General features: G+C 35.6%; 1 protein-coding gene and 1 long non-coding RNA gene across 4 annotated transcripts; one reads left to right on the top strand and one right to left on the bottom strand.

Annotated features, from left to right (window-relative positions):
- Positions 1-1,574: 1,574 nt before the first annotated feature.
- On the bottom strand, positions 1,575-20,554 carry LOC117345090 (integrin-linked kinase-associated serine/threonine phosphatase 2C-like). Of its 3 annotated transcripts, none has more exons than XM_033908037.1 (11): positions 20,486-20,554; positions 16,259-16,396; positions 15,356-15,473; positions 14,322-14,428; positions 13,804-13,897; positions 12,724-12,811; positions 12,072-12,187; positions 6,266-6,385; positions 3,908-3,989; positions 3,278-3,434; positions 1,575-3,232 (listed from the first exon to the last, which is right to left on the bottom strand). In XM_033908037.1, the coding sequence occupies exons 1-10, from the start codon at positions 20,514-20,516 to the stop codon at positions 3,285-3,287; spliced, it is 1,044 nt and encodes a 347-aa protein (XP_033763928.1). In that variant the 5' UTR covers positions 20,517-20,554; the 3' UTR covers positions 1,575-3,232; positions 3,278-3,284. The 3 variants fall into 3 exon arrangements, with proteins under 3 accessions (XP_033763928.1, XP_033763929.1, XP_033763927.1); XM_033908038.1 differs by having other exon boundaries at positions 1,576-3,141; XM_033908036.1 differs by having other exon boundaries at positions 1,576-3,434.
- On the top strand, positions 7,379-8,622 carry LOC117345091. The gene is made up of 2 exons (XR_004536347.1): positions 7,379-7,564; positions 8,123-8,622. It is a non-coding gene; the product is annotated as an uncharacterized LOC117345091 (long non-coding RNA).
- Positions 20,555-21,628: the final 1,074 nt, after the last annotated feature.

The following is a 21,628-nucleotide window of genomic DNA, read 5'->3' as shown; positions in this document are numbered from 1 at the left end:
ACCGTATATAGCATTGCTGGGCATAAACAGATTTGTAAAGATTTATAATTCGTTCCCGTTGAGATCCTATCCCATAACCATTTACAGCATTGCTGGATACCAAGATATAAACACAATCCTGTTGTAAAAATAGACCTAGGGGTCTTTCCCACCCCAAGGGACTAAGTTTCCTTCAACATTATCAGGTTGTAAAAGCAATCCCTGTGGTCTATTCACATCCCTAGGGAGTCTTTGACTTTGTTTCTGGGTGTTATCTTAGAAGCAGTTGAGATCCCTACCCCATAATCATATATAGCGCAGTTCTACATCAATAAATAAAGCTTTAACATGAACATATTTTGACGTTTGGTAAAATTCTAGCAGATGAGCGATACAGGCCCTCTGGGCCACTTGTTATCAACATTGCTTCATAATGTCATAACAAAATATTTATCAAGCAGTAAAATTGGTTTTACTTTGCTTTTAAGAAAATGAATTTTTGTTTATTGTCAACAAGTCCATGTCATAATGTCATTTGGGGATGTAATTTCATCAGAAGCAATATTCGGTGAAATCTCATTTTATGAAAAAAAAATACCCCCTTGGGTATTGAGTGTTGCCACATGTCAAATAATCTAATGACTCATGAAATTGGATTAAATGATAATGCCATTATAGAGCCAACACAGAATTTTGAGCTAGATGAAAGAAAAGAATAACTTTGTATAGAAGTCTGTGAAGGTCACGGCGGTAGTTTAAATCAATTTGGATTCAGTTTAATAAAATTTGTTTGATATATGATGGCACTAAATCCGAGACAAGGAAACCTGCATAAAGCCAAAAACGACAATAATTCTTTACTAAATCGGAACAACTCGGACCAACAGACACGTACGGACAAAGTGGAGTATGTGACCATTGAACAGCCAGTAGATTTAACACCTTTCAGTACAAATTAAGTTACATACGGAAGAGTCAAAAATGAAGAAATCAGCACAGTTTGTCATTTGACCCTTCAGCAATGCTAAGGACTTAAAGTATTAATGTCTATACCAAAGAAGCGATTGAGGAAAGTTTAGAAAACTAGAAGTCAAAATCTTGATGTAGTAGCGTGTAATAAATTTTATGTTTTTCAATATTGTATTTCAAATGAACATCGAACTGGGGAGAGGGCAGTCGTCCAGATTCAATTTATAGACATGTTTTTTTTTAAGATTAATGAATTTCTTGTATGTTCATTTACTTAAGAGAGCTAAATGGAAATCCTAAATGTCTAGATGCTCTATACATGTATGTGTTACATGAGAAGGCTGCAAAACTTATAACATGTATACAGTTTAACATAGAGTCAAAATAACCGGATCTTGGATACTTCTACATTCCACAAAGAGTGATCATGAAAACAGAACTCAATATGTCTTAACACGATCTACACACATGCATTTACAGTAGTATAAAAAATCCACCTTGAAAATTCAAGAGTTTCGCCACGCTATACATGTACTTACTTCTCTGCATCCTTGGATTAAAAGTTTTGAAGAAAATATAATTTGAAGTTAAGAATGAGTCATTGTGTAGAACAGACTGACAGAAATAACTAGAACAATTTTTATATTTTGAAATAATTTATTTTCAATAAAAACATAAATCAAGTGGCCTTTAATAGGTATTTTTTCCATCTGGGCCATCACTCATTAAACAGTTTCAGACTTAAACCTCAATCTCTGACAATAACCAAAACCTGAATGAGAAACAAGTGTTAAATTTCTGTTTATTTTATTTCATCTGTGCTAAGATATGTAGGTACATGATTTTGAACCATTACGGAAAGGAGGAGTTAAGATGAGGAGACCAGTTTGATGAGGAGACCAGTTTGATGAGGAGACAGTTTGATGATCTCATGAATACTTGGCCAGTTTTAGAACTCTTCACTTCACTTTTTATCCAGCCATCATTCAACAGTTACCAGCTTTTAACTCTGAACCTGATGTATGGGGATGTCATTCCTTCCTTATTTACCATATTGTGGAATTACCAACATTCCATGAAACAACGTTCCAAGAATTCCTCAACAATAACCTTATTGTTTATTATGTACATTTTGCTTTTACAATATCTGGTATCATTTCCACCTTACAACTGGAATGTTGATCTACTCCTAAATAACGCTATCTTTATCCTACAGCAGTCCAGCACATATTCTGACAATGTAGATGTACCTGTTACAGAGCAATGTAATTACATCTGTTGACATTTCAGCTGAACTGACATAGATAGGGGTGGTCTTATTACCAGGCAGAGGCTTATTGTAGGATTTCCAACATATTCACATCAAAATACTCTATATTTAGAATTTGAACTTGACCCCATAGTCCTTTCAGTTTAAAATGTATCAGCTGTCTGTGTCTTCATTTAAAATGTGACCTTGACCCCCTAGTCCTTTCAGGAAATAATGTATTAGCTCTTCATGTCTATATTACAACTTGACCTTTTATGTTCTGTTCAGGAAATAATATAGCAGCTGTTCATGTCTGTATGTAGATTTCGACCTTGACCATATCGTCTTGTTAAGGTAATTATGTATCAGCTGTAAGTGTCTATATTTAGAGTTTGACCCTGACCCTTTGTATCAGCTGTTATTGTACATGTCTATATTAAGATTTTGACCCTAACACTATGTATCAGCTGTAAGTGTCTAGTTATTGTCTATATTTAGATTTTGACCCTGACCCTTTGTATCAGCTGTTAGTGTCTATATTTAGATTTTGACCATGTCCATTTTATCAGCTGTTCCTGTCTATATTTAGATTTTGACCCTCTCCCTTTGTTTCAGGTGTTAGTGTCTATATTTAGATTTTGACCCTGTCCCTTTGTATCAGCTGTTAGTGTCTATATTTAGAGTCTGACCTTGATCCTTTAGTCCTGTTAAGGTAATTATGTATCAGCTGTAAGTGTCTATATTTAGATTTTGACCCTGTCCCTTTGTATCAGCTGTTAGTGTCTATATTTAGATTTTGACCCTGTCCCTTTGTATCAGCTATTAGTTTCTATATTTAGATTTTGACCCTAACACTTTGTATCAGCTGTTAGTGTCTATATTTAGATTTGAGCCAGTCCCTTTGTATCAGCTGTTAGTGTCTATATTTAGATTTGAGCCAGTCCCTTTGTATCAGCTGTTAGTGTCTATATTTAGATTTTGACCCTAACACTTTGTATCAGCTGTTAGTGTCTATATTTAGATTTGAGCCAGTCCCTTTGTATCAGCTGTTAGTGTCTATATTTAGATTTGAGCCAGTCCCTTTGTATCAGCTGTTTGTGTTTTTAATATCCACCACCATCACGGTCACATTGTCTGAACTAAGTCTCAACACTGCATTGTTAGCCAGTTTGTTAACTACACTGTCCAATCGGACCTCTGAGGCGGACTGGTAGTCTGTGCCTTGTAAACTGGAATCCTACAACAAATCATACATTGCTCTAATTAAAAGATGCTAAAGAAATGCTGGGTTTTGTTTTGTTTTTGTCCAAATCAGTATATATACTGCACTTCTAATATAATAACTCAAATCTCCAATCGTAAGACTGGTCTGATTTTATGGGCAAAATGGTCACACTTATCATACACCTCTGTTTTGGTAACCATGACAACCACCTGAGAAAAATGAGATTCACAAACTATTGGTATTTTCTTAGCATTTAATATACATTGCACTAAGTTTTGTTGAATCATCGCAACATTTTTTTTGTAAAGAATAACCCTTTTCCCACAAAAGTACAAAATCAATGCTAAGAAAGTCTGATTGAAAGGAAGTGTGATCTGGAAACTTATATAAGTAAAAAAAAAATCATACGCTGGCTGAACCCTTACAGTGTCTAACAAAACTATTGTTTTAGCTGCTTAAATTAATGGCAGATTGAGATAACTTACCTCTAAAATGGTGTTTGTAAATTTGATACATTCTTCTGGTGAGAAGGCCTTCCATAAACCATCACAAGCGATCAGAAGGTACCTGTAAGTATAGAATGACATGTCAACAATTTGTCTTTACATTCTGTACATGCAGTGTAATGGTATTAGTTCTCCTATGGAAACATACATGTGATATCGCCTCATGTAGAGATTACACTCACAGAATTAAACAATACACTAGACAGGTGTATCAAAGACAGGTGTATCAAAGAAAGGTGTATCAAAGACAGGTGTATCAAAGACAGATGTATCAAAGACAGGTGTTTCAAAGACAAGTGTATCAAAGACAGGTGTATCAAAGACAGGTGTATCAAAGACAGATATATCAAAGACAGCTGTAACAAAGACAGGTGTATCAAAAGAACCTTCATTTTATCTCTCTAAACATCTTTTGATTATCAACTCACACTATAACAAAATAAAGAAAATGAGTTGTGAAGGCCCACACAGATATAACCCAACATCTCCAATCAGTAAAACATTTGTCAAAGGTTTCATGAGATAAGTAGCCAAGTGTGACCTTTGACATTTAACCTTGATTGCCAATAACCAAAATCACCGGGTTCAATCTTTCTGACCGGGCGCCGGTGCTTACACTTGGGCGTCGATGAATTTTACACCCGGCAACGATAATTTCTATAGAAAATGAGCGCCGAAGACAGGATCGGAAGAACGGTTGAGATATTTTTTCTCTTTTTTGATGTGATAATGATGTCCTTCAAGGAGAATAACCGGACCACGGAACAATATGATAAATTGGCTATAACTTGCAAGGATAACGGACAGGAAAAACACTTCTCATTTTTTGCTAATTCGCCCACAGTGTAGGCGGGTATGACCAAATTATGCCCCTATCCACGAATTATGCAACATTTACAGCAAAATAAGCGATCAAAATGACTGTTAATCTCACAGTTTATCGGAATTATATATTTTGACATTATCAAGTCTTATTGGATTGATTGGTAACAGTTAAAGAGGAAAATTAAACATTTCCATATTTTACACATGTGGCAACGAAGACGCTCTGGAGCTTTACACACGGGCGCCTCCATTTGTTGATATGGTAGTGATGTAAAAATTACCAGAGTTGAACTTTTGATGGTTTTTGTTTATGTATTTTTTTTTTATGTGTGTGTCCTGTCCGTTATCCATGCAAGTTATCGCCAATTTATCATATTGTTCCGTGGTTGGGTTATTTTCCTTGAAGGACAGCATTATCACATCAAAACAAGAGGCCCAAGGGCCTTAACGGTCATCTGACTCTAAATTAAAGACCCTTATACTATTGTAGCATGCATTCTCTGTAGCAGGTTTAGTGGCACTGTTGGCCATGGTGGCCATCTTGGATTTCTGACTGACCCAATAAATAACAACACTTGGTCAGGACCATCTCTGGCAAGTTAGAGCTGAATCCCACTGGTGGAATTTGAGAAGAAGTTTGAAATAGGTGTTGTTCAGGAAAACCATGATTGCGCAATCATGTTACAAAATGGCCGCCATGGCTGCCATGTCAAAGTTTTTAAGAAGCCGAAAAATAACAACACTTTGTTGGCTCTCCTTCCTTAACATCCTAACCATTTTCCAGCTCAATGGCACCAGTGGAACAGGAGAAGAAGTTTAAAATGTGTTTTTCAAGATGGCTGCCATGGCGGCCATCTTGGATTTCTGACTGACCCGATAAATAACAACACTTGGTCAGGACCATCCAAGGATCATTTCAGGCATGTTTTAGCTCAATCTCACCAGTAGAACTTGAGAAGAAGTTTCGAATGTGCTTTCAAAATGGCGGCTGTGGCGGCCATCTTGGATTTCAGACTGACCCGGAAATTAACAAAACTTGGTCAGGACCATCCCAGCATCATTTCAGGCAAGTTTCAGCTCAATCCCACTGGTGGAACGTGAAATGTTTGAAATGTGAAAAGTTTACGCACGGCGGACGACGACGGACGAAACATGATGACTATAGGTCATCCTGACCCTTTGGGTCAGATGACCTAAAAAGAGAAAAAATACCTCAACAGAAATTATCGTTGCCCGGGTGTAAAATTCACCAGGGCCTGGTCAGTACGATTGAACCCGGTGAAAATGTAATCAGGTGTTGACCTTGAATTTGATGCTGTTATGTTATGGTGTGAATATGATCTAAATCTGTCCAGGAGTTCATGAGATATCATATACACAAGCTTTGCATGGACGCACACAGGCCACAGACATACACAGACACAGTGGTAACTGGTACTACGTACAAACCTTGGCCCCTTTATATAAGATGGGGGAGGGGATAGATATCCTTGTTAAACACTAATTACCTACCTGTCATTTTGTGTAAGCTGACATTTCTTCATATCTGGTAAACAGGTGACTCCATGTTTCTTGTACTGACCATCACCGATGGAGCGCGACACATCAAGGACTCCCATTACACGGCCCTCTCTAACAACAGCACAAAAAAAACTGAGACATGGTATGTGAAATATGGTTCATACAGACAATGAGTCATCAGATTCCGATACATTTCAGGGACAGTGACCAACTTTTGGACGAGATTTAGATTGTTATGTGACATCTTACAAAACAAGTCTTACTTCCTATCATTGTACTGGTATTAAGCACTTAAATGGGTTTCACACAACAATTAAAACTAAATCGGTCCCCCATCCCTAATCCACCCTGATTCCCTGTCTGCTTCAAGCACTTGTTGGTAAAGACAAAAGGGGCAAAAAAAAAACAGATCAAAAGACTAATTACAGGTAAACAACAACAGTGTACAGGTGTGCTGTACATGTCTTCGTCAATTTTAAAAACTGCAGAAAGAGTAGTCTGGACATGATTCTGTCTACAAACGGGTAAAGGGGGGTAACTGCTATATACACACAGATAAAGTACCAAGGTAACTGCTATATACACAGATAAAGAAGTACCAAGGTAACTGCTATATACACACAGATAAAGAAGTACCAAGGTAACTGCTATATACACACAGATAAAGTACCAAGGTAACTGCTATATACACACAGATAAAGTATCAAGGTAACTGTTATATACACACAGATAAAGTACCAAGGTAACTGCTATATACACACAGATAAAGAAGTACCAAGGTAACTGCTATATACACACAGATAAAGAGGTACCAAGGTAACTGCTATATACACACAGATAAAGTACCAAGGTAACTGCTATATACACACAGATAAAGTATCAAGGTTACTGTTATATACACACAGATAAAGAAGTACCAAGGTAACTGCTATATACACACAGATAAAGAAGTACCAAGGTAACGGTTATATACACACAGATAAAGAAGTACCAAGGTAACTGCTATATACACACAGATAAAGAGGTACCAAGGTAACTGTTATATACACACAGATAAAGTACCAAGGTAACTGCTATATACACTGTCACGTCGTATGTATATAATTGTTATTTGTTTTCGTGCGGTGTTTGTAATTATATGTTCCTAATTGGCTACCGTACGGGAGTGTGTGACCAGGTAGGTGCGAGGTCATAATGAGTTAAAGTCTCGGACCGCGATTTACGGGTGTTTTACCCTATTTATACTGCGTTAGCAGTGGAATTTATATCAGGCACAGATGTCAGACTGTGGTAAGTCTATCTTTATATTTCTGTACCTATTTTACTGTTTTCATAGCCCTATTTTTGATAAATATCTTTGGTAAACACTCTTTAGAGAGCGTGCGGCTCAGTGATGCGTAACATTGTTGTTATTGTTTGTTGTGCTTATTTAAGGTATATATTTACGAATATTGCTTTGTAATTTGCCATAAATATTATTATTTAAGCTATGTGTATATATATTTGTAATTATTATAACTTAAACTAATGTTATAAATTTGAAGTGTACTCGGGTGAGAACGTATGCATGTTTGGAAAAGTATGGAAGCCTTGAGTGGCCGTATGATGTTGTGTGCATTGTTTTCAACATAGTTCTTAAGATATTCTGAGCCCGCACATAGTCGTTTGTGAAATCATTATCTATTACATTGTAGTATATTGTGAGTAATATATAACGGTAATTTAGCCTTTTTCCTATTAATAATTAATATTGATATTAATTATTTGATTAAGATTGTTGTGTAATAACTTCGGTATAAGTGAGGTTTGTGTGCAAGTATTAGACAACTTGTATTATTATTCTTTAAGCTCCATGTGAGGGTCACACCAGCATATGAACCCCTACCAGGGCCTATACCATCGCCAGGGAATGCCGGCGCCAGGACCATCAGACAGGATGGTCAGCCATCATTACATCCCGAGCGCCAGGACAGGTCAGGAGGTACAGGAGTGATTTAAACACTGACAAGCTTGAGGAGGTTTGTGCTCCAGAAGTGCTACAGTGTCAGTGTTTGGATGTGTCACATAAGGTGTTTGTGTAACCAACGTGCTTAGTGTTGTTGGTTGTTGGTATCCTGTGTGGAAACCTTAACTTGTATTCTGACTGCGGTTGGTAATACGTCATGTGTAATGGACTGGCACAGTTATAGCTACAGCTACAGATATACCGCACATGTTTGATGTGCGTTTGTGGATTTGATTGACCATTGTTTTGGAGCAGAGACTTTAGTGAATCTAAATTTGTGTGGAAATGGCTGAGAGTGAGTGTGTTTTGTTGTTTTGTTGTAAATAAATTGTTAATTTTCATATCCAATGTTGTTTTCATTTCTCATCTAACTACTCGACGCTCGTCCTACGTAACATACACACAGATAAAGTACCAAGGTAACTGTTATATACACACAGATAAAGAAGTACCAAGGTAACTGATATATACACACAGATAAAGAAGTACCAAGGTAACTGTTATATACACACAGATAAAGTACCAAGGTAACTGTTATATACACACAGATAAAGAGGTACCAAGATAACTGTTATATACACACAGATAAAGTATCAAGATAACTGTTATATACACACAGATAAAGTATCAAGGTAACTGATATATACACACAGATAAAGTATCAAGGTAACTGCTATATACACACAGATAAAGTACCAAGGTAACTGCTATATACACACAGATAAAGTACCAAGGTAACTGCTATATACACACAGATAAAGAAGTACCAAGGTAACTGCTATATACACACAGATAAAGTATCAAGGTAACTGCTATATACACACAGATAAAGTATCAAGGTAACTGCTATATACACACAGATAAAGAGGTACCAAGGTAACTGCTATATACACACAGATAAAGTACCAAGGTAACTGCTATATACACAGATAAAGAAGTATCAACGTAACTGCTATATACACACAGATAAAGTACCAAGGTAACTGCTATATACACAGATAAAGAAGTACCAAGGTAACTGCTATATACACACAGATAAAGAGGTACCAAGGTAACTGTTATATACACACAGATAAAGTACCAAGGTAACTGCTATATACACACAGATAAAGAGGTACCAAGGTAACTGTTATATACACACAGATAAAGTACCAAGGTAACTGCTATATACACAGATAAAGAAGTACCAAGGTAACTGCTATATACACACAGATAAAGTACCAAGGTAACTGCTATATACACAGATAAAGAAGTACCAAGGTAACTGTTATATACACACAGATAAAGTACCAAGGTAACTGCTATATACACAGATAAAGAAGTATCAACGTAACTGCTATATACACACAGATAAAGTACCAAGGTAACTGCTATATACACAGATAAAGAAGTACCAAGGTAACTGCTATATACACACAGATAAAGAGGTACCAAGGTAACTGTTATATACACACAGATAAAGTACCAAGGTAACTGCTATATACACACAGATAAAGAGGTACCAAGGTAACTGTTATATACACACAGATAAAGTACCAAGGTAACTGTTATATACACACAGATAAAGAGGTACCAAGGTAACTGTTATATACACACAGATAAAGAAGTACCAAGGTAACTGCTATATACACACAGATAAAGAGGTACCAAGGTAACTGTTATATACACACAGATAAAGTACCAAGGTAACTGCTATATACACACAGATAAAGAGGTACCAAGGTAACTGTTATATACACACAGATAAAGAGGTACCAAGGTAACTGTTATATACACACAGATAAAGAAGTACCAAGGTAACTGCTATATACACAGATAAAGAAGTACCAAGGTAACTGCTATATACACAGATAAAGAAGTACCAAGGTAACTGCTATATACACACAGATAAAGTACCAAGGTAACTGCTATATACACAGATAAAGAAGTACCAAGGTAACTGATATATACACACAGATAAAGTACCAAGGTAACTGTTATATACACACAGATAAAGTACCAAGGTAACTGCTATATACACACAGATAAAGTACCAAGGTAACTGTTATATACACACAGATAAAGAGGTACCAAGGTAACTGTTATATACACACAGATAAAGTACCAAGGTAACTGTTATATACACACAGATAAAGTACCAAGGTAACTGCTATATACTCACAGATAAAGTACCAAGGTAACTGCTATATACACACAGATAAAGTACCAAGGTAACTGTTATATACACACAGATAAAGAAGTACCAAGGTAACTGTTATATACACACAGATAAAGTACCAAGGTAACTGTTATATACACACAGATAAAGTACCAAGGTAACTGCTATATACTCACAGATAAAGAAGTACCAAGGTAACTGCTATATACACACAGATAAAGTACCAAGGTAACTGTTATATACACACAGATAAAGTATCAAGGTAACTGTTATATACACACAGATAAAGAGGTACCAAGGTAACTGTTATATACACACAGATAAAGTACCAAGGTAACTGCTATATACACAGATAAAGAGGTACCAAGGTAACTGTTATATACACACAGATAAAGTATCAAGGTAACTGTTATATACACACAGATAAAGTACCAAGGTAACTGTTATATACACACAGATAAAGAGGTACCAAGGTAACTGTTATATACACACAGATAAAGTACCAAGGTAACTGTTATATACACACAGATAAAGAGGTACCAAGGTAACTGTTATATACACACAGATAAAGTATCAAGGTAACTGTTATATACACACAGATAAAGTATCAAGGTAACTGCTATATACACACAGATAAAGAAGTATCAAGGTAACTGCTATATACACACAGATAAAGTACCAAGGTAACTGCTATATACACACAGATAAAGTACCAAGGTAACTGTTATATACACACAGATAAAGTACCAAGGTAACTGTTATATACACACAGATAAAGTACCAAGGTAACTGCTATATACACACAGATAAAGTACCAAGGTAACTGTTATATACACACAGATAAAGTACCAAGGTAACTGCTATATACACAGATAAAGTACCAAGGTAACTGCTATATATACACACAGATAAAGAAGTACCAAGGTAACTGCTATATACACACAGATAAAGAAGTACCAAGGTAACTGTTATATACACACAGATAAAGAAGTACCAAGGTAACTGCTATATACACACAGATAAAGTACCAAGGTAACTGCTACATACACACAGATAAAGAAGTATTCATAAGAAATGATCAGATAGTAATATCAAGTTGATAGAAAGTTTAGAGAAAACCTGAAAGATTTTTCAAGACAAGAGATCTACAATCATAGAACAATAGAACAATCGAACATGTCAAAGGGACATAACTGTCTTAAAAGTACATGTATCCAAAAATTAACCCCAGGTGCACCACATTTGTGTATAATGACATATCCAAAAAGTTTTAATGAAAACTGTAGTAGTTTTCAAACCAAATCTTGACAAAGACAAATAGACAGAGGGACAGGATCCCAGGAAAGACTGGAGACGTAAATTAAATGTTATGGCCAAAATAATTACACTAACGACTTGAACCCACTCAATCCCCATGTATGTTGACTCATTTTAACAGACAAAATCACAATAGAATTAAGAAAACAAAACTTGGCATCCATGCTACTTAATTTTATATAAAAAAAAATGACTATCAAAATCTCATAAAAATATACCACACCTAATTTCTATCCTATGCACAAATTATTATCCCAGTACTGAATTTAGGATGATTTGTGTTTTGTTACTCCCATACAAAGGGAGGTAACTCTTACTTGACAGAACCACCAGCCTTCTGAATTCTGATTCGTTCTTCATATGCGGATGGATTGTGCACAGTGGTTAGGTGAATTGGGATATGTTTGTCCTCTTTCTGACGGCACAAGAACACCTGAGAAGTAACATTAAAAATTATCTAACGAAAAAAGTTCTTGGACTGTATAATAAATAAAAGCACCAATATATTAAAGATTATCACTGAACTTTTTAGTTATTGCTGTTTATCATTTGATACAGGTTACCATATGTATCCTAATATGAGCCCCTTCCCCTAGTGTTAAAGTTTACAACATTTATCCTCAAATAAGCCCCCTCTTATAGTGTAAAATTTTACCATATTTAGCCTCATATAAGCCCCTTCCCCTAGTGTGAAAGTTTAGCATATTTATCCTCAAATTAGCTCCTTTCCCTAGTGTGAAAGTTTAGAATATCTAAGTTTTATGAGGGCTAATTTGTGAACCACACTAAGCCTACATTTTTAAATTGACTATTCTGTAAACGTAAAGAAGTTGTTTATTTGTGGGGAAGGGCTTATTTGCAGATAGATACGGTAAAGCAGCATTAGCCCTAAATATACAAACACATTGTATTCAATACATAATTTTTCACAGTGTATTACATACGAGGTGTAAGGGTGAGAAAACTGACCTGACTGTCACCCAGATTAGCTGTGTAAACTGTGTCGTTGACTACCAGAACAATGGACACTGTTGTACCATCCTTCCATGATGGTTTACTGAAAGTAAATATTTCAAAATGTCTAAACTCAACAAGATACACTGCCCACCTAGATATTTCAATGATTATAACAAATCTCTCTAAGTTACATTACAAAAAACATACTTCTCTCGTTTTGGGATCTGCCTCTAAGTACCAGGTATTTGCACTTTCCTTTAACTTTAACACTTTTACTTTCAGTAAATAAAGTTGAAAAAAATCACTCAACATTAAAGACCAATTAACTTCTTTTATTGGGCCCTGTACATCTAGAATACAATTTTAAGTAAAACCATATTCAGGTCATGTTGCGAAAGGTTTATGCAGACCAAATATGATTAAAATACCTTTATCCATACCACAGAAGAAAGTTTGGGTTTTTTGCCCCCTGTTGGTGCACGCCCCTTAAGCCCTTAAAAAATTGCTCCATTTTATCCAAGGATGTAGATGTATATATTCATGTCCCCTTCAGGCTCCTTGGGCACAAACACAACCCCTCCCCCCATGAATCGACATTTATAATGTGCTCTGTAACAGTGATGATTTTTCTGTAATAAATTAAGCTTTAGCTTTTTTGCTTTGTTATGTTTTGCTGTGTGTTGAGTAAGAATGTTTTTACCAACTAATTCAACTTCATATTTGAGAGCAGATATCCTGATAGACAGTTGAGGCATGGTGATTCCCCAACCACTGTCAGATTTAATGGTAAGTTTTCCAATTTTCATATGCTTAGTTAGCATAGCAAAATGAGTTTGACCAGGCAATGGAATTCAAGTGTCCAGATTTTAATATATTCTATTTACAGAAAATGACTGACCTTTGACCTTTATACCTGAAATGTAATCTAAGAAGCAGTACATTAAGTTTGAGTTTTGTCTGTCTCGGCAGAAAAACTAAAATTATTTACAAGGTGTTAGTAATCCAAATAAGAAACTACATTGTTCACCCATAAGGGTACTTTCCATTGTTGTTCTTATAAAACATTTCACGATAAAGGTAATGGCAATATACCTCTTAGTCGCCAGCTTCAGGAATTCTTCATCAGTTTTCTTGCATGTCTCCACAAAGACCTTCTTAATCTCTCGATCAACCTGAGTTATGTCCCCTGAAAGGAAATAAAACAGCCAATGTAAGTCCACAACTTTCACAATTATACCTAAAGTTTGTTATTTTCTAATTCTGAAATGAGCATGGCTTGTAACAGATCTGTATGTGTCAAAATGCTTTAGTTTTACATTACTTATATAGTCATCCTTACATTAGCAATGAACAATTTGAAAACTTTTAAATATATATGTAAATTAACACATTTTAAAAATTTGATCGATGTGTACATCTACATTGATTCAAATATATTATCTTTAATTGAAACAAAAGTAAACGATATGCAGACATTTCAAATAAAATACAATTAAGCCTAATTTCTTTGAGCATGAAATATTGACTTTCTTGCCATGAAGATAATATTTCTAATTTCACTATATTAACGTTTTCACTGTCAGAAATATTTTTTTCTCGTTATACTTTACCCTTAGGGAAATTATCTCGCAGAATTTTATGCAAATGCTGGGATGCAAACCTGGAAGCCCTAGCACCACCATGACCATCGAAGACAGCATACAGAGCCAGGCGTACACTGAAATGAAAACACGACAATCAGCATACAGAGCCAGGCGTACACTGAAATGAAAACACGACAATCAGCATACAGAGCCAGGCGTACACTGAAATGAAAACAAGACAATCAGCATACAGAGCCAGGCGTACACTGAAATGAAAACACGACAATCAGCATACAGAGCCAGGCGTACACTGAAATGAAAACACAACAATCAGCATACAGAGCCAGGCGTACACTGAAATGAAAACACGACAATCAGCATACAGAGCCACAGGTACACTGAAATGAAAACACAACGGAAATGTAAGTAAACTTGAGGAATTGTTTTCTTCATGGTTTCACATAATCAAAACAAGATAACAGAAAATCACCTTGCCATCAAAGACCTGTTCCATCAGGTTTCATTTATATAAGTAATATACTGAAATAAAGTAATTTGATAAATATATACATACCAATACATTTAGTCTATAAACTGTTTACAACAGAGACCAGGATAATAATACAATTCATACAAGACCAAACTTCTGTGACTGAAAAACATGTTGGCTAAGTTTTTGATTGAGATAGCAAGTGTTCAAATAAAGACCTCCTTCGATTCAGACAAATTTAAACTTAAACATTTCATAATACAGACGATCTTTCTTCTCATTCAGTTTTCAGATTATGAAGAATGCGCAGAACCGTTACTGGTAATGTATGTCTAAATTTAGGGTCCAAACTCTGGAAACCAAGAGTTGCTTGAACACAATGTTTACTTAAAGTTCTATAAAAGTCTTCAGTGTATAAAAATATTTTCCTATGGTGTTAGGAACAATAAAAGATTGAAATTCTACTGAATACATTTACACTATAATAGTAATAACCTGAAGTAATGTTGAAAATTGTATCTACCTAATGAGCAATGACACCAACTGACCATGGATAAGGTTGAAAACTTACATAGATGGGTCTAAGTCGGTAAATTCAGACGTAAAATCATCCATCATGACATGTGCATCTTGCATTTCCTCTCTCTCTCCTCTTCTCTCCGCCATGTATCCCTTCAGTCTGAACTGGACTACACGAAACAAATACAAAACGTGGACAAATGGGACTTAACACAGAATCTTGATACATGTAGGTCAAAAGCTGTCTTTTCTCAAGCTAAAACAGGAAGTTAAACTCATTAATATTACTAGTGGATTACCCATAGAAGATTAATACATAAAATCCCTCATGATAGTGTAGTGTTTCTCGATTGTTTGGATGTCCTACATAAGAAAATCTATGTTTGATTGATTTTCATAATTTTCTACCTAATCAAAATGAATTATGCAGGACTATCTTGGAAAACTGAAAGTACAAATAAAACACCAGTTCACACAACAGTGACTACCTTTCTGTAAAGGCCACTCAAGGGGGGAGAAAACGTGGCCATTTAGACAGGTGACCTTTATAGATAGGCTCATTTACAATGAATTGTGTAACATTTATTAGAACCTAAACAGGCGGCCTGTATACATAGGTTTGTGATATGTACTAGTGGCCGTGAACTTTACATGACGGAACCTAAAGGGTTTCTGGGAACAATAACAGTAACTTAAGACTCAAAACAAAATGTACATGTCCAGGGATTCAACCAACATACAATTTACATAATTAATTATATTACAACACATCATGTTTCAAATAAGTCACTTTGATCCCAGCTGCATGGATAAGTTGTCCACCAAATACCTCCTAAACTAACTGGACCTCAAGTTATTAACTCACTAGTGCCATAAAAGATAATACATTAATGTAAACTAAAATCTGATCAAAATATCACACAATTTGATTCACACTTATGGGTATAAACTTTACCAGAGGCTTTTATTTTGCTGGTAGTCTTGTTGTGGATAAGTTCATCCTCTGTATCTTTCCTCTTTTGTCCTCTTTCTTCCTCCTGGTTGACATTTCCCTCTGATCCTGTTGACAACTTATTGCTAGCAGTCACAGCTGCTGTTAAAAAACAGAAATATGTATATTGTAAAAAATATTGGGAAATTGATCATTCAAATCATAGGACCTTAGCAAAGCTGTTCAATGTTTTAGCACTAGACATATAGCATGTAAATGTATCAAAAGAAAGACCTTAGAAGTATGAGAATACATAACTTTTCTTTCAGATTGTGTCTGAACTGGATTTCTAAAAATAGTTTTAACTATATTTGAACATATATATGTATGACGATGTATTTCAATAGTGCTTTAGTTAAAACCTAAACCTTTAGTTTTAGGTATCAGGGTCAGCTGTCAAAGCCATATACTGAAACATTGGAAAAGGAATTAATATAAAGTCTAATTTTGTACTCTTATAAGTAAAGTTGTCTTCCACCTCCATATTAATATAATGTGAAATATTGTTGAATATTGAATAAAATATTCTTAAACCTAATACTGCATGATGATACATTAAAATTCAATATTATAAAATAATGATGTTTCAATCAAATTTATAAACATTGAAAAAAAAAAATTTTCAACACTTCAGTCTGTCATATATATTTATTTAAATTCAATTGTCAACTATGATATTAATCACTGATGCATATTTCATTTTTAATGCGTGTGTTTTTATTATTGATATGATGATTGAACCTAAGGCACCCAAACTGATAGACAAGGTGTCATAGGTGATCACTATGATAATAATACTAGCTACATCAGCTGGGACGTTCACTGGTTTAGGCCTTATGACATTTGGATCCTGTTGTGGTGACAGGGTCTGTAAACAAATGTAGAAGGAGCTGGTCGGTGTGACTTGTACACAGTGTTACATATATCCGTCATTCAGCGGGCAGACCATGCGTTGTCAGCTCTGTTGGTACATGTACATCTAATTTTAATGCCTTTTAATGGCACTGATCATGTCAGAGACCTGTGATCAGGCAGTCATCAGGAACAAGTTTTTCAGTTCACATTTTAGCCAAATGAATTCACACCGGTTGTGGTATTCCGAGTCTCATGGTTATTAGTTGAGAAACATTAAGAAATACATGGGGCCTCAGTGAGGGGTAGTATATTTGTCATTGATTGTTTTGCAATAATTTTCATTTATTAACTCCAAGGAAGCCTATCAAAATCCTATAACTTACGCTTCTAGAGGTCAGCATCAAATCTGTAATAGGAATTAAAGCTAAAGGAGACATGAAAAATAACCTGTCTGCACTGGGGTTCGAACTAGTAACCTCTCGCTTAGCTGCGATAACGTAACTCTGGACGACAGATGGACCATTTCCGATAGATGGTTGTCGTCAGAGCTACGATTCCCTTCCATTGACGATAGTTTTGCAAAACAATAACCTCGAAAATGCTACAAATAGCGGATGTCGTGTAACTTTGGAGTAATATTTAGTATAATTAAACATTTCTAATGCAATTTTAGCAATGTCACTATTAGCCTACCGGCACATCTGGTAATGTTTAATTAGCACATTCCAATATTATACTGCTCGGAGTTGTCTCCGTAATCCGCCACGATACTTCTCAGAGAACTCTCGTGACGATGTTAATCTGAATATGGTATCCATGACTACAGTCTAAAAAACATTATCAGAGATATTTAACCAGCTTTTTGTCAGGGTTTGTGTAATTATTCAACTTAATAATGTTTGATATTGCTCAAGAGATATATAGCTTTGAATCTGTTTATCTGTTGAAATCTCGCAGGGAATCTCATTAGCGTCAATTTATTTTTTATTTCCTTAGTTATACTCTTCTATCAAAGATGGCGGTATGTTTGAGCTGATATTTCTGGTTCTTGCTCGTTTTTGATTTTACCATTTATTGTCAGAGAAATGACATAATGTGCAGGTTTCTGAATTGAATATTGATAAGATACCAGAATCATCAATTTACATCTGTTTTTTATCCGAGAAAAATATAATCATAGCTAAATACTGGCCGCTCTCTGAACTGACATCCTACTACTTTACTACTTACACTAGAAATCCCCTTAATCTTTTAAAACAAGAAACAGTATAGTGTCTCCATCAAGGACTGAAATACTGGTCTGCCACTCTATAGGTCAACTTAAAGGGAAGTCCCCCCAGGCCCTAGCTTGACAGTGGTAGAAGTAGCTATGCTCAAGCAAAGGGGAGGTAACTTTTCTTGTCACCTTACCTTATTCCCAAATCATAAACATACAGCTTGCAAGTATATTGATAAAAAATAAAATTGCCCGAGCATAGCTAGTAGAAGGCGATGGAATGATTGGGGAGATCTGCCACTTTCAGCTATATATCCGATTTCAGCTACTCTAGCTAAACATATAGCTACTATCAATAGCTGAATTCAGCTTCTTCAAAACAATTAACCTGTTGACGTGTCAAATACACAAAGTTGTATGTGCGCCACAAAATGATAGGTTTGCCACGTGCACCCTATATAGCTACCAGACAGTATTAAAACAACTTTCACGAATATGAATAAAATATAAAAATCGACATCGTTTATATTGGTTAAAGTTGTTTAAATACTTTGTCTGGATTTACACTTTGTGAAGTAGCTGATGAATTCAGCTATCGATATAGCTAGTAGCTATATATATACGCCCATATATATATGTTTAGCTAGAATAGCTGAAAACAGCTATATTTAGTATATAGCTGAAAATGGTAGATTTCTCCAACCTGGATGGTACATTGCAACACCCTGGTGCTACCACAGGTACTAGGGGTAAGAAATTATATTTGTATATATATACTATATAGCCTCGTATTAGACTCACCCGACCAGTGCTCGAACACAAAACATAGTTTTTTGTTGTTTTATTTCCAATACCTATTGAAAAGTTAAAGTTTAATAGTGATAATACAGGACAGACTTACCGTTAGTAATTTCAAGCCTATCACCGTGACTTATGCATGTTGGTTTATTTTTGGCAGCAGGTCACATGACACCTGTGCAATGGCGGGTATTTACGTAAGTAGAGACCAGTACTAGTGCTCGAACACCCCTATAAAACTTTTGTTTTCAGTTTTTTTTTGTGGTTAAGTCGGTTATATTGTAATGTACATACATCCTTTCTTAAAAAAATATTGTTCAGATTATCAAACATCCCATGGGATAAAAATAGATCAGAACACAGCGGAAGCTGACATTTTGGACCAGTGCGCATATCTTCCGATTCAGATCATAGTAGCATTGACGAGTAAAGATGTCCCATACCTATTATATTTTGCTAGAAATGTCAAAACTTATTCCTCTTGTCTACATATGGTACACAACCATTGGTACTCGTCGACAATCAAGCTAAGGTCAACCTTTGTTGGGACAAGTGACGGTAGACAATCGTAGTGGTACCTGCTGTCGCACCCAACTCAGAATCTGTCTTCGTCCGTCATTTTGATATTTTTTTCAAAACTGTGTCAGATCTACATTTGAATCATTACTTTTCTTTTAAATTATGTATTTTGCTATAATTCTTTCAAAATACAGATTTTTCCATGAATGCTAAACTTTCCGGAAACGATGTTTGTTTGATGATATTTGATTGTACACTATATGATGATCATTGTCGTCTGCTCAAATTTGGATTATCGTCCTTGATAGAGAGCTATCGCTACCGGAGGTAAGAAAGTGCTGTTACACCCCATAATACTCATGTGGAAAAACGATTTAGGAAATGAGAGGCAAAAATAAACAAAGTGTTCGAGCACTGGTCCCGTTCGAGCACTGGTCAGTATAGTCTACATTATAAAATAGAGTACGAGGCTATATATATATATACTAATATAATTTCTTACCCCAAGTACCTGTGGGTACTACAAATAAAACCTGTCACACACCATATTACTCCTCTTTTTTCAAATGTCGAACCAGGTATTCGGGTAATTGATGGTTTTAATTGCATCAATCACTAATACCTACAATTGATCAAAAAATAACAGAGAAAGAGAAATCCGTCCGAGTCCAGCTGTCTCTGTATCACCAACTCTAGTTATAATACAGTTAAGTTTCATTAAAACAACCATTTCCGTTCAATATTTTTGTCGATCAGACAAAGTTCCGTGTAAAAATATGGCATCATATCGTTACAATATTTACTTGGTTCTGGCAGATCACCAAACAGGTCCATTTCCCTCGCTTCTTGTTTTAGTTTACTATCACCGGAAGTTATAGAGGAAGGTATAAATGTGAATCGGAAAAAATATTTTTCCGGTTTTTGCGTTCCGTTTCCGTGTAGTTTCATCACGTTTATTTCATACAATTGAATATTATTCTATGAGCCAAGTAAAAATGTCATTTGAATAGCAGCGATTAAAAGTTTATTTTATGATGATATGTCATATACGTAACCAGACATGAATATAAACCAGACAGTCTGGTATTTATTTTGAGTTTGGAATGTTAGTTAGAGTTCTTTCTCATTTAGTTAAAGCCACATACTCACGAAGAAACATATATCAATGCTTACATTTTGAGCTTTTTACAGTTTTCGGACTTGATACATACCTAACAGATTATCGTGAAACAGAAACAGAAAGAAAATGAGTATTTATGAAAGTACACTGGAATTCCCAAAAATAATAACTGTGGCTGCCGGACCAAGTTTCTATGAAAATTAGTCCCACAATGCAACGGCGGGTTTTACAGTCCATACAAAATGGAAAGAAGCAGGGAAACCAACCGAACCGAACAACCGTACTGTGATGGCTAAACAGGCAGACAAGAAAGAACTGCGTAGACAAATCAGGATAGAAGCGGCTAGGCAGAGGAATGAATCGCGGGAAAACATGCTTGCAAGGGAATCCGATAAAAAAAAACTATTTTACTCTCTTGTCAACAAGCAGCGTAGGTCCTCTAATAGCTATCTTGGCGAACTACAGGAAATGACATCTGTGAAGGTTGGAAACAGCACTTCATGCAACTGGCAGCTCCATCACAAAACCAATTCTTTAGCGATGAGGTTGCGGTTCAGACTGACTTTGATGTAGAAAACATCAATGACATATGCTACCAAGCATCTTTAAGTGAGCCTCAACTATCCTTCTCCGTGGATGAAGTAAAAGCTGCAGTCAAAGAACTAAACACAGGCAAAGCACAGGATAGGCAAACCTACAAGTCGAACATTTTCTCTACGGAGGTGAAGGTACATACAAAATAACGGCACAGCTCCTCAATGCAATTGCTACTCATAGAAAGATCCCACTCTGTATGAAGCAGGGTATTCTCTCACCAATCTACAAG

This window comes from Pecten maximus, chromosome 16, assembly GCF_902652985.1.
Source record: "Pecten maximus chromosome 16, xPecMax1.1, whole genome shotgun sequence".
Taxonomy (NCBI): domain Eukaryota; kingdom Metazoa; phylum Mollusca; class Bivalvia; order Pectinida; family Pectinidae; genus Pecten; species Pecten maximus.
This window is presented reverse-complemented; position numbering and strand designations above follow the sequence as displayed.

Excerpts from the sequence above, each read along its gene's own strand:
- LOC117345090 (XM_033908037.1), bottom strand. The coding sequence starts at position 20,516 with ATGGACCTGTTTGGTGATCTGCCAGAACCAA. Across the intron at positions 16,397-20,485 it reads TGGTGATCTGCCAGAACCAA|CAGCTGTGACTGCTAGCAAT; the intron begins GTAAATATTGTA and ends GTTTTTTAACAG. Across the intron at positions 3,990-6,265 it reads CAGCTTACACAAAATGACAG|GTACCTTCTGATCGCTTGTG; the intron begins GTAGGTAATTAG and ends CTATACTTACAG.